Below are 17,722 nucleotides of genomic sequence, written 5' to 3'. Positions count from 1 at the left end.
AGTCCTAACAGTGAAAAGTTTAATTACAACATTAAAAACATATGTGTGCACAATAAAACAATATACTAACTTCACCCACATTACTGACACCATGTTGCTCTCACCGCGCTCCATGTCCACTGCACGGCTCCATAGTGCCGTCGTCCCGTTGTTACTACTGCGCATGCGCAGGATTGGTATCCGGATCTCGCGGTGCAGCATCATCTTGAGTGTGGCACGGCAACCTGCATAGTCCCAATGCGCAGGTGCGGACTACGCCATCTTGTAGGTGGCACGATCGATCTTCTATTCCCTTTTTACATACAAGGCATAATATGTATTGACTGTGCAACAGATCGTTATAATGCCCCCCATGGGCTGTTGACGGAAAGAGAAATGATTGAACAAAGATCAGGTAAAGAAGAAGTGTGAAATTGGAAGCTAAGGATAGAAGATAAAATGTAGAGTCTGAGAACACAAAAAAATAGTATAGAAAAGAAAAGCAGGGAGAAATAAAGAATAAAAAAATAAAATATAAAAAATTAAATTCCAATACATATTATGCCTTGTATAATATGAAAGGGAGAAGACACAAATTAGATATTAGAAAAAACCTTCTGACAGTGAGGGTGATCAAGAAGTGGAACAGGATACCACGGGAGGTGGTGAGTTCTTCAGTGGAAGTGTTCAAACCAAGGCTGGACAAATATCTGTCTGGGATGATTTAAGGAATCCTGCACTCAGCAGGGGGTTGGATCCAATGACCCTGGTGATTCCTTCCAACTCTACCATTCTATGGTTCTATGATCATTTTAGGTCAGTGAAGAAATGATGCTGTGATCTCAACATGCCACAGGCCATTGCTTATCTAGCCTAGCTGCAGATGGTGAATGGGGGGGGGGGGGTAAAGTCGTTTTCTTTGGAGATCCAAAAACATCAGATGAGTGGATCATAAGAAAACCAAGACTGACCAACTGTCCTTAAATCGTTTAAGGGATTTCCTTGGAGTAGTGAGCTTACTGTTCTAAGACATATCTAATAATGCCTATTGGAGTTCTAGCTCCCTGTAGGTTTGGTGGCTTTTACCCTGTCAATTTAGACTAGAATTTACTGCCTTAATGATTATTCCAGAGAGCACCCTGATGGGCTCTAAAACAGTGGTTTTTAACCAGGGGTGCGGTGAGTCAGTCTCAGGTGTAAGACACACGGCACCATTCACCCCACTTGTATAATTTATGACACTCTCTACTGCGCATGTGCTAGGCTAGGGGAATTCCCTAATCTTCTAAACTAGAAAGTCTTGTTTCTCTTCTGGTTAATCACACATATGGACCAATCTGGAAGCTTCTTTCTCTTTAGAGGTCAGGTGGGCCAATGGGAAGCCGCAGGTCCTGTTTGTAAAGAGCAACTCCTTCCCAGCACCTCAAGCTTCTGCATCGGAGGTGCTGTAATAAAGTTACTCCGTCTCTAGCTCTACTCCTGTTTTGGCTACACCTAGTGAAGTGAACTTTGACCCTGAAGCCAAGTGGTTGCTGTAGGGCCATGCATGCATGAACTGATGCATGGTTCATTTTGTGCACTAATAAAATATATACCCATGTTTTAAATTAAAAAAAAAAAAAATCATTTTATTTGTCCAATTACAAAGGATTCGGTGAATGCACATATGGAACTTGGGGATCATTACCTCCAACAAGGTTAAGAACCACTGCTCTAAAACATTCCTGTATAACTAGGTGCCACTGATTCTTGACTTATCCTATGATGTTTTTTATTGAACCCTACATCTGGTGTTATACCACACTTACGACTGATGCTATGCTTTATTTTTGCTGCACTGGTACTCCAGTGCAATACTCTACAGTAAACTGGAAGGAGGGGAAAATCTATGAACATGTATTGGTGAAGATGGATAAAAACTGACACCTGGGTCCTAGCACATGTAGCTCCTAAGTGGCAACACTTGTAAGAAACCCTCCATTACTAAGTACAGTAAAACAAAAAAGTGGCTTTTTTAAAACTAACAGAAAACCTAACTTTGTTTCACATGGCACACTAAGGTTTAACTTAAAAACATAAGCTAGCTGAACTAATTGGTTGTTATGAGCATATTTTGTACGGCTAGACAGTTTTGGTAAAGAAGGCCTAAAATCTTCTAAATACATGATGCAGAATATAACCTGCAAGAACACAGTGCGGCATGAGAATATTTAGCACTCTTGCCCATTATCAGATAGGATGCACCAGTATGCAATTAAAGTGTAGTAGGAATATGGCAAAGCTACTGAATAATGCCAGAGTAGTGTATGTGGCATAGCTCTCTGCCAACTTTCTGTAACTTCAAATACCAGAGATTACTATTCTTTTTATTAGAACCCCTGGTATACTTGCATTGATTAATATGCTTCCATAATTAAACTAAGTGTATAATGGAGCTGCCTCAAGTAAGTAAACTGCTCGCAAATGAAAATAGTTTGTATTTCCAAATAATTTTTTTTTACAGTATACCATGCTTGAACATTAAATATTAAAACATTTCATTAATGACTGTAGATTTTAATTTATGAACTATGCATTGCAAAAATAATAAATAGAAACTTTCATTTTTTTTTAAACCCACAACTGAATAATAAGTGACTATAGAAATCAACCTTTCCATAACTCTTCTTTTCCACTTCCACTTTTTTGTTGGATGTCGCTGTAAATCCCAGTCATCTAAATAGGAAAAGATATGTTTATGGATGTGTATATGATATATATAGTTTGCAATAAACAAAATAGGGAAAGGCAATGAATCACCTACAACTGGACAACCCCTTTAAATCTATAGGGAATTACTGGGTGCATCTGTAGTATTCTGGTGGCCTGTTAGTACTTTGAGGGCAAGAGACAAAAGATTTCATGGCCCTTTAAGCACTAGGGAGCTTTAAGACCACTCTCACACATGCGTTCACAAACGCTACACCCGAAACTGCAGCGGTTTTAAATGCATGCTAACACAACCCATAATTGTGATAAGGTGCGATAACAAACGCTGAAATACACGAAAATAGAGCAGGCCGCGCTCGAAAAATCACAACATTAGAAAAGCCACAGTTAAGCGCTAGTCTGCGGATCCCCATTGAAATTAATGGAGGCGTTGCACTGTGGTTAGAGCAGTAAAAAGCGGGCTGTGTGAGAGCAGCATAAAGCTGCTTTTACATGGGCGAGAAAATCGCGTGATTTCCTGGCGATGCGACAGTGCTGCAAATTCCAGTATTGTCTGCAGATTTCAGCCAGTGCTTCCTGGTCAGGGGGTTCAAAAATCCTATTCCAGGAAGCGCTAGCTCTGATTGGTTCTCCAGCGCCTTTGTAGCGCCACAAAAATCGGGATATCGCTGCGATTTTCTCTCGGCAATATCTGTCGCCCGTATGAAAGAGGCCTAAATCCCAAACACTTTAAATAGCTTCACAACCACACTGTCCTTCCTTGTTTCTGCTGACCAGGACATGGGATTGCTACAGCCAATCACTGGCCACAACAGTGACCTTCTACAGACAGGCGTCAGCAGCAACCAGGAAGGACAGAAGGGTTGTGAAGCAATTTTAATTCGTAGAACAACCCTTTTACGCCTTCCCAGACAGTCACAAGTAGCAAGAGGGATCAACTGATTAGATTCTTCTGAAAATAATGAAAAAAAACAATGAATGTAATAATGCGTGAGCATGTATAAAATGTGAAAAAAATAGGGAAGAGTTGCTGGGGACTGCCCCAACCAACACTGAAAGAAGTAGCAGAAACCGTGACTTCCCGGTGTAACTACCTCCTTCTTTAGCTCAGTCAACAGTGTGGTCTAAATGCTGTTGTTCGACCACAGCCTAATGTAAGAGCTGGTTCATATTCTAGTGCACCAATATCAATGCTTTATTTAACATTTAATTCTGTTGATTCTTAATTTGGTGATCAAAAATATCATAACTCCTCCATTTTTAAACTTAGGAGCTTAAAGTCATCAAAGTCAACACACAGAGGAGCCCTCCGGACAGGCAAGCAGGTGAGGGGAACTGGGGAGGAAAAGTGCGTTTTCCACGGAATGGCCCTTTTAACACAAGATGAAAATATAACAAAATAATTTCGAGGCACCACTAGATGATCTTGTGCTCCGCCTGCCAGCACTCAGTGCTGCTGGGGTATCACCCAGTGTTGAACCTATACTGGACCACCAGAAATCATTAATTCTCAAGAAAAAAAAAACTATGTATTTGCTCCTATACACAATGAAATGGTACGTCTTTCTAATCTCATCCCGTTATTTTTGTCCACATACCTTGCTTTCATAACTGCTCTTCAAAGATCCCAAATAACTCAGAAAAGACAACCCCAATGCACACCAGCGTAAGGCTTCTGAGGATTGCCCTTCACTATAGTGGAAGATCCCTGTGTTCCACGTGCGGGTCATTAGCCACAGGATTTCTATCTCTGGGTAGTTTTCCTGAATATAAAGCATACATATGGTGATATAACCCGTAGCAGAAGCTCCTATCCCCCTACTGGTAATTATTTACCTTTGCAGTCTGATGCGGTAATTTATCTCCAACAGAAGTTTCTTTAGCGTAATAACGATAAATTGAAGTCGGTGGGGTTCGCCAATAGCTTATTAATTGGCTGTATGACTTAATACCACAGTTTTTTCTGGATAAAACTGCGCAGCCATTAACCTGAATTAAAGCATGAATTTGTGGGCCACAAAAATTCCACAGCGGCAATTCTGGATTTGGAGCTGCGGATTTATTGTAGATTTTTACTTCTCCATTGAAGTCAATGAGGAAAAAAAATCGACAACAAAAACAGATATGCTGTGGACTTAAAAACAAGCCAACATCTGCAATGAACATTTTCACAGCATGCGGTCTGCTGCAGATTTTCAAAAGCAAATCCACAGCATTTCTGACCTGTGTGAGCTTACTCTTACACTAATAGGCAATCTATTAGGTACTGTGTCCAATAAGACATTATAGGCAGAGCACAGTGGTATCTGGTGGCCGGCCCAAAAGCTAGTGCACATGCGTTCCTTAGATCCTGGCCACCAGATTTAGATGAAAGCAGAGGAAGACGGTGCTTGCGCACTTTTATTTCTTTCCATAAGGGCTTACTCAGATGACCGTATATCGGCTGGCTATTTACGTTGGCCGATGTACGGTGTCCCTCCCTGCAGGAGGAGAAGGCTGGAAGAGCCGGGAGCAGTGCACTGAGCTCCCGCCCCCTCTCCGCCCCTCGGCACTATTTGCAATAGGAGGGGGCGGAGCTAAGTCCTGGAACTTAGCTCCACCCCTGCCTCCTCTCATTGTCATCTGAATAAGCCCTAAAGGAGGTGGTCTGTTGCCCTGGGTAAAAACATTGTTTTGAACACATTGAAATAGGATTCCCAAGATGGGAGTACCTCTTTAACCCCTTAGGCCTCATGACCACGGGCAAATCAGGCCTGCCGTGGATTCTCCATGCAGAATCCGCAGCGGGTCACTCCATTTCCGGGGACATGAGGCCTGAAAATAAGAATAAACTCACCTGTCCTGGACGCTGCGTGTCTCCCCTCCATTACGTCCGGATCCTCTTTCTTCGGCCCAGCGGATATGCTCAGCACGCCGGCAGCGTGCCACGCGCATGTGCCGGGCACATCTGCCGGGCCGAAGAAAGAAGATCCAGCTGCAACGGAGGGGAGACCTGCAGCGTCCAGGACAGGTGAGTTTTAATTATGGTATGGGTGTTCCACGGATCCGGACGGCTTCTATAGGCTTAAATAAAAGCCTGCGGGAGACCCACACTAAAATGAAGCATGTCGGGTTTTTTTCCCTGCACGCGGATCTGCGCCTCAAGGGGAAAATGACATCCGCAGGTATTTAACTACCTGCGGGTGTCCAATGCATCCCTATGGGGCGCGGATCCGCGTCCGGGAAAAACGCTGCGGATTTTATCCCCGTGGACATGAGGCCTTAAGGATGTGACCCTTTCCCCCTCCCCACCCCCTTTTTTGAAAAAAAAATCATAACTCTTTTATTCAATTTAGCTGTCTGAGGTCTTTTTTTTGAGGAATGAATTGTATTTTTCAATGGTACTATTTTTAATGTACCATATAATGTACTGAAAAAAAATCTAAGTGAAGTGAAATGGAATAAAAACAAAATTCTGCCATCTTTAGATGCGTCTTGTTTCTACAACAAAAATGACAAGTCCTGCTCCATGCAGCTACGTATAGTGCATGTGCCCACATCCGAACCACAATAAATGTGATGGGGATTAGCTGGGGATCACCTGGCATGGTAAAACAGGGTACACCTTCAACTCAAGCAGTCTAGGCATGGATTTACGAACAGAGCAACACATTTATTCTCTTCAACATAAGGTGCAGCAGAACAGACATCAGCCACTTCAGATAGTAACACAGAATAAAACCTAGCCTGTCCAGCTCTAACTTAACAATGGCCCTCCCTAATGACTGATGTGCTACCCCCAGCCTAACTACATAAATAAAACAAGTCCAGTTATGAGTTCTGTACACACACTGAGTTCTTCCAACATGTTAGAGGCTCCCATAACTTTGGTTGTCTATGTTTCCAGGGCAGAGTTCCTTGCCTTTTAACATCCACCCACGGGGGCTTTTCATTAATTACCTTGCATGTGAGTCTGCTCCCTGATATTTCACAGAATGACAGGACTCTGATAAAAGAAATATACCTCCCATCGACTACTATTCCTGTTGTCCTATCACACTATGATTGAGATCTTGCTTATTCTGGTCTACCACAGCATATTTTGTAATAATCCAGGTCTTGTCACCTGCTGCCATGCCACCTTTATTGGTCTCACTGCCATTATGCCTGATAACTTTCTAGAGAGCTATGGGGCTGGAAACAAATGCTTTAATGTACTGATAAATTTGTGGGGCCATTAACTGTATCTATCCACATGCAGTGATATAGCGATAGAAGTTGTTAAGACTGCGTCCCTGCGCTAAGGAGGAGTTGCATGCCTCCCCATACTAAGGCCTCATGTCCTACGGATTCTACATGGAGAATCTGCAGCGGGTCCCTCCTGCCCCGCGGACATGAGCGCTAAAAATAGGAATTTAAAAGAATTTACCCATCCGTAGCGGGCGGGGAAAGTCTTCTCTTCCTCACGGCTGGATCTTCTTTTTCGGCCGGCGGATGAACTCGTCACGGCTGCGGCACGTCGCCGACGTGCCGCGTGCATGTGCCGGGCACATCCGCCGAGCCGAAGCAAGAAAGATGCGGCCGTGAGGAAGAGAAGACCTTCCCGGTCCGCTCCGGATGGGTAAATTCTTTTAAATTCCTATTTTAGGTCTCCCGCGGATCCGGACGGCTTCCATAGGCTTCAATAGACCCGCATGAAAATGGAGCATGGTCCAGATTTTTTCATGCTCCATTTAAAAAAAAATCCCTTTTATTGACCATCCGCGGGTATTTATCTACCCCGCGGGTGGTCAATGCATCCCTATGGGGTGCGGATCCGCGGGCAGGAGAAGAGTTAAAATCTGCTGCGGATTTTAATTCTTATTTTGCCCGTGGACATGAGCCCTTGGCTGCCAGTACCCTTACTGCAGTCTCCACCCTGTTCAGTGTGCAGCACAGGCATCCTCCTATTTGGTTCCTCTGCTACTTTGAGGTGCAACAGTGGAGGGGACTAGGCGGGCTCCAGGTTTATAAGGCCCCTTGTAGTGTGTAATGCACATACAGCAATAAATCTGCAGCAGCACATACAGCGGCCATAGAGCAGTAGATACCAGCTCTACACAAGTGTATTCTCTGTGGAATTTAACACACAGGCATCTTTGGCTCCTTGCTTTTCCACTACCCTTCCTAGGTCATCTACACATTTTACACAATCCCTCCTTCCATAGAACTCAAGATAGTAACCTTTTGCCTCCATCTTTGTCCCTATTCACTAATAATGCCCCCATTTTTGAAATATTGCCTCCATTTGAGCCCTTTCAGAAATAATGCACAGTTTCCACCTGTTAAAAATAATGCCCCTGATTAGAAATTATGTCCGTTTGCCACCTTTTAGTAATAATGGCCCCTTCAGCAATAATGCCCTCTTTTAGTAATAATGACCCGTTTAACCAACAGGAACTAACTAGAGATGAGTGAGCGTACTCGCTAAGGCTGGATTCAGACAACCGTATATCTGCTCGGTTTTCACACCGAGCCGATATACAGTGTCCTCATCTGCAAGGGGGGGGGGGGGGATGGAAGAGCCAGGAGCAGGAACTGAGCTCCCGCCCCCTCTCTGCCTCCTCTCCGCCCCTCTGCACTATTTGCTATGAAAGGAGGCAGGACAGGGGCGGGGCTAAGTTACTAGAATTAGTCCCGCCCACCCCGCCTCTCCACATTGCAAATAGTGCAGAGGCGCGGAGAGGGGGCAGGAGCTCAGAACACTGCTCCTGGCTCTTCCAGGCTCCCCCCCCTGCAGAGAGAGACGACGTATATCGGCTGGGCGTGAAAACCCAGCCGATATACGTTCGTCTGAATCCACCCTAAGGCAAATTACTCAAGCGAGTATTGAGTATTGTCTTATGCGAGTACCTGCCTGCTCGTCTCAAAAGATTCAGGTGCTGGCGGGGAGCGGCAGGGGAGAGCGGGGAGAGCGGGGAGGAGCGGGGAGGAACGGGGTGGGGGGGGGGGGGGGAGATCTCTCTCACTCTCGCTCCCACCTGCTCACTCCGCAACTCACCGCTCACCCCTGCTGACACCCGAATCTTTTGAGACGAGCGGGCAGGTACTCGCATAAGGCAATACTTGCTTGAGTAATTTGCCTTAGCGAGTACGCTCGCTCATCACTAGAACTGACGGTAGTGATTCTGTATTTGTCACATTACCACACATTGCAGAAATGAGCAGGAGATAGGGCACCCATTACAGCTTCTGACGTGCAACTGGAGAGGTAAATACATTTTTTTGTTTCTTTTTACTATAAAGTGGTTCAAATTAAAATCAAGGGGTCTAACTGCTGTGCCTGACCCAGTAGCTTGGACCTCCCTGTTAACCATCTCTGGTCACAAAGCGGAGTGGGCCCACAGGGGAACAATATGCAGGGTACACAAACTGCCACGCATGCTGTTCAATGTCAGGATGTAGACATAGGTGCTCTCCCTAAGCAGAAAAGCTAGGATGTAGACATGAGACACTAAATAAAAGTAAGTGTGCTGCCAGTACTGTCCTATGTCAGGAAGATTAGAGTGCATAAAAGAAGTAAAAGTAACTTTTAAGAATACAGTCAAGAAATTAATGAGGTATAAGTTACTTTGGGGTGGAGAGTTCTAGTCTTTAAGACCCAAGCAATTCTCCTGGCTGCTTGTGCTGCATCAATTGTTCACTTAAGAGACTCATGTATGCAGCTTAAAGTTACAGATGTGCTGAAGGGTGTGTCAAGCTGAACTTTTGCAACAGGGCCCATGAGACTTTAGCTACACCCCTGATAGCCAACTTTAGTCAGACACTCAACTGTAAAAAAACAAACAGCAAGATCCACTCTGATGTGGCTAACCATATTTGTGTGAAACCAAATAAGTATTCTATTCATTACTGTCGTTTATTCACAGCTAAAGGAAAACCACTCTTGTCATCCTGCAAGCCCTACCAAGCATTAAATTGCTTAGGTTCTTTTTTACACAGGACGATTGTTCGGCATTCGAGCATAGATGAATGACTGCCTGTTTACTCAGGCTGATAGTCGTTTGGTTTTTATACCTACCTACACTTAACGAACGAAGCTAATTAATTATTGCTCATCGTTCAGTCGCCATAGGCATTTACACTGAATAATCGTCATTCCGATTAGCATGGTCCAGTGATAATCTGAACGATAATCATTCCACGTGAAAGGGCCCTTAACCCCTTAGTGACTTGTTTTTTTTTTCCACTTTCGTTTTTTCCTTCCCCTTTTTAAAAAAAATTGTAACTCCTTTATTTATTCATCAACGTCGCTGCATGAAGGCTTATTTTTTGCGGGGCGAGTTGTATTTTTCAATGGTGCTATTTAATGTTCCATTTACTGTACTGAAAAACTTTTACAAAATTCTAAGTGGAGTAAAATGAAAAAAAACCAAAAACGACATTCCGCCATCTTTCCTTGCATCTTATTTCTACGGCGCACAAACTGCAACAAAATTGACATGATAACTTTATTCTATGGGTCAGTACGATTGCCACGATACCAAAATTGTATAGTTTTTTTTTTTTGCTGTACTACTTTTATTTTTTTTCAGACATTTAATTTTTTTTTTTGCCACCATCTTCGGTAATAACTTCTTAATTTTTTTTTTGTTGACGTAGATAAGCGAGGGGTCATTTTTTGCGAGATGTCCTGTAGTTTACGTTGGTACCATTTCGGAATACAAACGAGTTTTTGATCGCTTTTTATTGCATTTTTCTGGGGAGACAGGGAGAAAATGTGCATTTCTGGCGTTCTTTGTTTTTTTTTTTTTTGGACGACCTTCACCTTGCGGAGTAAATAAAGCACTACTTTGATAGATCGGACTTTTATGGACGTGGCAATACCAAATATGTATTTTTGTTTTATGATTTAGACTTTTTTTATTATAGATATGGCAAAAGGGGGGTGATTTATACTTTTATTACTTTTTTCTTTACAATTAATAAAACTTTATTGATCTTTTACTTTTTTTTTTTTTAGCTGCCCTGGGGGACCACAACTAGTGATGCTTTGATTGCTCCTGCAGTATGATGTAATGCTACAGCATTACATCACACGCAATCTGACAGGCAGTCTATCAAGCCACCCCACGGGGACGGCTTGATAGGCAGTCTGCTAAGGCAGCCCTAGGGCCTTTCAGAAGGACCCCGGGGTGCCATGACACCCATACGGCTCCCTAGGATCTCTCGCCGAGGTAGGCAGCACGGGACCCCCGAACATTGTTTGTAAGATTTAAATGCCACTGTCAGAAATGACAGCGGCATTTAAAGGGTTAATAGCCGCGATCAGCCGTGTGGCCCATTGCAGCTATTGCCCGCGGGTGTCAGCTGTAATAAACAGCTGACTCCCGCACTGTATGAAGAGAGGTCGCCAATATAGGCCATCAAAAGGCGTATCGGCAGTCGTTAAGGGGTTAAACACAACAAAACCTTTAACCCATTCCCGCTGCAGGACGTAAATTTACGTCCTGGCAGCAGGGTACACATATGATCCCGCGCTATCCCGCAGCGGGAGCCGGCTGTCAGTCACAGCCGGCGTCCCGCTGCAACAGCGGGGGGGGGGGGGGGGGCATCGGAGATGCGCCCCCCCGCTGTTAACCCCTTCCCTGCTGCGATCTAAGTAGATCACGGCAGGGAAAGGGTTCACAGAGGGAGCGCGCTCCCTCTGTGTCTCCGGCCGGCTCTCGCGATGTTATCGGTGTCCTGTACTGCCATAGCCTATGATCGCTATAGTAGGCCATAAGGCATGGCAGGGAAGAAGCCCTGCCATGCATTATCGCAGCGATCTGAGGTGTAATAGTAAAAGTCCCTCAGAGGGACACAAGTGTTGTAAAAAAAAAGAGAAAAATAAAGTTAAAAAAATAAAAATGGAAAAAAATGGAAAAAAACCCTTTTTTTATGCTTTTTCTCATATTAACATTAAAAAAATGTACAAAATTAAAAACCCCACATATTTGGTATCAACGCGTCCGTAATGACGCGTACAATACATTGAACATGCTTTTTATCCTGCACGGCAAAAAGCGTTTAGAAAAATGCTAAAAAACTGAGGCAAAATGCTAATTTTTAGCATTTTGCCTCTCATAAAGCGCAATAAAAGTGATAAAAAAACAGATATACCCCAAAATGGTACCAATAAAAAATACAGCTCGTCTCGCAAAAAATAAGCCCTCACAGAGCTCCGTACATGGAAAAATAAAAAAGTTATGGCACTTTGAATGCAGTGAGTTTAGAAAAAAATAAGAATTTCCAAAAAAAAGGTTTTTATTGTGGAAAAGTGAAAAAAACCTAAAAAAAATTTTTGGTATCGTTGTAACCGTACCGCCCCGCAGAAAAAAATGTGTTGCATCATTTATGCTGCATAATTAACGCTTTTTAAAAAAAACAAAAAATCTATGGCAGAATTGATGCGTTTTCTCTTCCTACGATCATAAAAAAAATAATAAAAGTTTTACAATGTAGTCTATGTACCCAAAAAATGGTACCAAAAAAATCTACAGTTCACCACGCAAAAAACAAGCCCTTATATGACCGCATCGACGGAAAAATAAAAAAGTTATGGCTTTTGAAAAATGGAGATGGAAAAATACCAAAAATCGCTTGGTCCTCAATGCCAAAATAGGCCATGTCATTAAGGGGTTAAACAAAAAACACTTTTTTGAGAAGACCATCCATGATCTAGAGCAGATTTCTCTGTGACCCATTTTCATTTTTCCTACATTATATACTTTGTGGGTGGTCATCTCAAAGAGGTTTTGATGTACTAGAAATCAAGTGCAATGTATTTACTGAACTTACACAAGTGGAAATAATAGTAAGTGCCTCTTGACAATACTGCCATGCCTCCTCTCCATCACACGTCTCTAGCTCTGCAGACCTTTCAGGCAATTTCAATTTTATTAGGCTGTGTAGACATTTACTGTAAAAACAAATAGATTGAATATTATACTAATTACAACACAATTTAATATTAACCCCATAATGTCACAGGATGTAAGTTTACATCCTGTTGCATTAAATACCATGCACCCAGGATGTAAACTTACGTCCTGTGGATCGCACGGACATAGAAGTGAACCCACGCCATCCCGCAGTGGGAGCCCGCTGTAACTGACAGCCCCCCGCTGTTAACCTCTTGCATGCCACAATCAATGTAGATCGCGGCATGTAAAGGGCTAATAGAGGGAACACACTCCCTCTATGACACGATCAGCCTTCCGCTATGTACCGTAATTGCAGAGTGCCAACAGACGTCAGGCAATGTCGTCCCGGCCCGCAATGGCTATTGTAACTGATAATCATTGCAGTATGAAGTGCCGCAATGCATTATAATAGCGATCATAGATTTTCTGGTTCAGGTCCCGTACAGGGGCATAAGAAAAACCAAAAAGCTTTTCTGCACAGGTTTCCCTTTTCTTATATATATATATATATATAAAGAAAAAAATTATATATATATATATATTTTGGGTATATATATATATATATATATATATATATATATATATATATATGTATATATATATGTATATATATATTTGGTATCATTGTATCTGTAACGATCTGTACAATAAATTGAACACACTATTTACAAAACCTGTACAAAATAAAATAAAAAACGAAGCCAAAATATTTATTTTGTTTATTTGGCCTTCCAAAAAAAACGCAATTATAGTGATCAAAAAGCTGTATGTACCCCAATATGGTACCAATAAAAACCATTTCGTCATGCAAAAAAAAGCCCTGACAGTGCTGTCATGGAAAACTAAAAAAGTAATGGGACTTGGAATACAGTGATGCAAAAAATTATTTCCCCCCAAAAAGGGGGTTTTATTCTGTAAAATTGGAAAAACATAAAAACAAAAAATTATAATTTATGTAGTTTTGGTATCATCATCATCGTACCAACCCACAGAAAAAAAATTATGTCTTTTATGCTGTGTGATTAACTCTGTAACAATAAACCCCAAAAAACACCGGTAGAATTGATGCTTTTTTTATCAGCCTGCCCTCCCAAAATAAATAATAAAAGTTTTACAATACATTATATGTACCCAAAAAATGGTATTAAGAAAAACTACAGTTTTTCATGCAAATAAGAAGCCCTCATATGGCCATGGTCTATGACTACTTTACACTCATTTTGCATTGACACAAGTATTGAGACCCTGTACTCAGTACTTGGTTGAAGCACCTTTTGGCCGCAATGCCAGCCTCCAGTCTTCTTGGATATGACGGCACAGGGTTTTCACACCTGGATTTGAAGATTTTCTACTATTCTAACCTGCAGATCCTCTCACGCTCTGCCAGGTTGGATGGGGGCCATTCGTGGACAACCGTTTTCAGGTCTCTCCAGAAATCTTCGATTGGGTTTAAGTCAAGGAGTTATGGTTGACCTTCTTGAAGTTTCTCTCCTCTGCACACAAGATCTTTGGAGCTCAGTCAGAGTAACCATTGGGTTCTGGGTCACCTCTCTTACCAAGGCTCTTCTTTCCCAATTACTTAATTTGGTGGATCGACCAGCTGTAAGAATTATGGAGGCCACTATGCTCTGGGGAACTTTCAGTGCAGCAGAAAGTTTTTTTTTTGTAGGTTTCTCCAGATTTGTGCCTCCACACAATCCTGTCTCTAAGATCTACAGTTATTTCTTTCCTCCTTATGACTTGGTTTTGGAATAGTGCTGCTGTGGGAAATTTGGTACCATCTTCCATTTCCATGCCAAAATACAAAATCGCAAAAGTTTCAAAACAGATTTGTTAAACCTCTTAGTGGTCACCCCATAGTGTTTTTACATCCTGCAGCTGCAGGATGTGTATGGAGAGAGATCACGCTTCCTTGACTTCCTTAAGCTGCCTGTCCATGGCCTATAGTTAATTGCGTTACCTGCGGCAATAATCTGGCCGTGGGTAACGCAGTGAACGCTTTCCATAGCGTTGCTATGAAAAGCACAGCCCCGCTGTCCACGAGTGGGGAATCATAGTGATTCTCCGCTCGCGGGATTTAAATCGCAGCATGCTGTCAGATAGGTTCACCGCAGAGAACTGACAGAGGCCTTCCCTCCCTCCCTCCCCCGCGGCAGAATATCGCTAGCGATATTCCGTCACGGCCGTGAACAGGCGGCTTTATACACCTCAAATGTGAAATGTACTGAGGTGGATACAGAAAGCCTATTCGTACAAACAGCAGGTAGCGCTATTCCAAGTCCTGAAATATTTGGGTATATAAACAATATTGTGAGTAAATTCGAGAAAGTGTAACTAAAGGCTGAATTTAACTCTAAACAAATTTCTTTGTAGGACACACCCCGTAATATGTGAAGACATAAAATTATCTAGGAGTAAAATGCATAACTTTAAAAAGTAGAAGAAATGACTATATCCAAACAGTCCTAGATCCCAGCACAGGTAAATGCCATACCTTATCTTGTGGACATCTAATGAGTCCTGCTTCTTATGTAGAGTTAAAGCAGCCTGTAATACTTTCTTGCAAATTGATGGATAATATGCTGGAGCTTCCATGGATAAAGCTAAAATGGTGTAAAATAGTGAATAGAAAAGAAACCTAGTGATAAATAATGCCAGACAGACAAGATTATATAATGCATGTAACAGACTGTATATTCTCATATTTATTTCTAATGCAAAATCCTATAATATTGTTGAAATATTAAAGTTTTCCCCTAACAGACTAAGAAATCCTGGAGCTTAAAAGGAGTTTACCATTTTCTATTTAATTGTGCCGTCCATGTGGACTTTTTGCAGGAAAACGCAGGCATTGAAATGCATGTAGTTTTGATTTTTCCTTCACTAACGGATACGAATTGTGTATAACCACGTTATCACTAAGCAATGGCGCGGGAAATAAAAACAAACAAAAACCTGTAATGCGCATGATCGCCTGCAAGCCTTGGCGGCTATATGCAATTCAGGTTAGTGCCATACGCAGTGTCTCTGTCTCCGGTCATGTGAGCCCGGCCTTACTGTTTTAAGTTTTTAATTTATTTAGTTATATAATAAGAAATTATACAATTACTATTACTACAGACAGAGCAGGCCACAGGCTATACTATTCTACTGTACAAATATGGGCCAAAATTGCATTATTTCCTGTTCCTATTATCTCCTCTGCACCCTGAACCAATGATGAGAAAGAGGTGTGTCCTAGGCGTCTTCAGATTAGGCATTTTAGCTAAACTCTGTGAAATTCCAACCCTCATCTTAGGCATTTTTAACATCCCCACTAATGACCCCGTCTCCCCATCTGCCTCTCAGCTTCTTTCGCTGACCTCTCACAACCTCTCCGTCTCACAGGGATGGCAATACTCTCGATCTGGTCTTCCTTCGGCTCTGCTCTGCTTCCCACTTCACTAACTCCACTCTTCCACTCTCGGACAATAACCTCCTCTCTTTCTCTGTCAAGCTCCCTAACATCTCTCCAGACCCTCCTACCTACCGTACCTACAGGAGCCTTCAGGCCATTCACACCCAGGACTTTGCTGAGTCCCTACAGTCCACTCTGTCCCCTATCTCTCTCCTCTTCTGCCCCAACCTGGCTGCCGCACACTACGACACTGCTCTCAACCGTGCCCTGAATGAAGCAGCACCCCCGTGACCCAAGCCATCCGATGCCGACTGCGGAACCCTGGCTCACGCCCCAAACGCTTTTCATCCGGCAGTGCTCGAGAAGTGCTGAATGGCTGTGGAGAAAATCGCAAAGGTCCGTGGACTCTCCATTACAAATTCATGCTCAGAACCTACAACCTCGCCCTCCACCACGCCAAACAAGTCTACTTCACCTCTCTCGTCTCCTCACTATCGCACAACCCTAAACGGCTCCTTGATACTTTTCACTCAGCCCTAAACTGCAGCCTCCGGTGAGGGATCTCAGTGCTGAAAAGCTGGCTGCTTACTTCAAAAAGAAAATTGATGACATCCGTCAGGAAATAACTTCCCAATCTCAGACTAGCTCCGACGCTAGTCTCATCAATACTGCATCTAGCTCCTGCTCACTGTCTGTACTCAGACCAACAACAGAGGAAGAAGTCTCTAAATTGCTTTCCTCTGCTCGCCCCACCACCTGCGCTAGCGACCCTCTCTCCTCACACCTCGTCTTGTCCCTCTCTCCAGTGGTTATCTCCCATCTCACCACTATATTTAACCTCTCTCTGACCTCTGACATCTTTCCCTCTTCTTTCAAACACGCCATCATATCCCCACTGCTAAAGAAGCCGACTCTTGGTGAGACTGATGCTGCCAACTACTGACCCATCCCTAATCTCCCCTTCATCTCCAAACTACTAGAACACCTGGTTTATTCCTGCCTTGTAAGCTACCTATCAGAGAACTCTCTTCTCAACCCCCTACAGTCTGGCTTCCGACCCCTACACTCGACAGAAACTGCCCTTACAACAAGGGTGTCAAACGAGGGGCGATTACTCCCTACTGATCCTCCTCGACCTCTCTGCAGCATTCAACACTGTTGACAACAAACTCCTCCTCAGTATGCTTCGCTCCATCGGCCTAAAAGACATTGCTCTGTCCTGGTTCTCCTCATACCTATCTGACAGCTCCTTCAGAGTTTCCTTTCCTGTCTCTACTTTCACTTCTCTTCCCCTTGAGTTAGGGTCCCCCAGGGCTCTGTCCTCGGCCCCCTCCTTTTCTCCATCTACACAGACCCTATTGTAAAAACCATCAGGAGATTTGGCTTCCAATACCACCTGTATGCTGATGACACCCAGCTATACACCTCTTCCCATGACATCTCTGCACTTTTCCTTCAAAACATCACCAACTGTCTATCCGCTGTCTCTAACACTATGTCCTCTCTCTACCTAAAACTAAACCTCTCTAAAACTGACCTATTGGTGTTTCCGCCCTCTACTAACCGACCTCATCCTGACTTCTCCATCTCAGTGTGTGGCGCTATGATAACTCCCAGACAGCATGCCCGCTGCCTTGGGGTCATATTCGACCCTACATTGCCTCCCTCATTTTAATCCATCACCCAGCCCGGGCTCTCCGCTCTGCTAACGAAA

The 17,722-nt window shown here is 43.2% G+C and overlaps 1 protein-coding gene across 2 annotated transcripts in view; it reads right to left on the bottom strand.

Annotated features, from left to right (window-relative positions):
• Nucleotides 1-2,439: 2,439 nt before the first annotated feature.
• TEX11 (testis expressed 11) overlaps nucleotides 2,440-17,722 on the bottom strand; it is a 120,415-nt gene continuing 105,132 nt past the window's right edge. The window contains exons 24-27 of one of the 2 annotated variants that reach the window (XM_066579786.1): nucleotides 15,106-15,214; nucleotides 12,487-12,607; nucleotides 4,287-4,451; nucleotides 2,440-2,694 (exon numbers count right to left, since the gene is read on the bottom strand). In XM_066579786.1, the coding sequence (XP_066435883.1) occupies nucleotides 2,626-2,694; nucleotides 4,287-4,451; nucleotides 12,487-12,607; nucleotides 15,106-15,214 (464 nt within the window). In that variant the 3' untranslated portion in view covers nucleotides 2,440-2,625. Of the gene's footprint in view, nucleotides 2,695-4,286; nucleotides 4,452-12,486; nucleotides 12,608-15,105; nucleotides 15,215-17,722 lie in introns of those variants that run through there. The other variant, XM_066579787.1, reaches the window with a different exon arrangement.

This window comes from Eleutherodactylus coqui, chromosome 10, assembly GCF_035609145.1.
Source record: "Eleutherodactylus coqui strain aEleCoq1 chromosome 10, aEleCoq1.hap1, whole genome shotgun sequence".
Lineage (NCBI taxonomy): Eukaryota > Metazoa > Chordata > Amphibia > Anura > Eleutherodactylidae > Eleutherodactylus > Eleutherodactylus coqui.
Note: the sequence above shows the minus strand (reverse complement) of the source record. Positions and strands in the feature narration are given on the sequence as shown.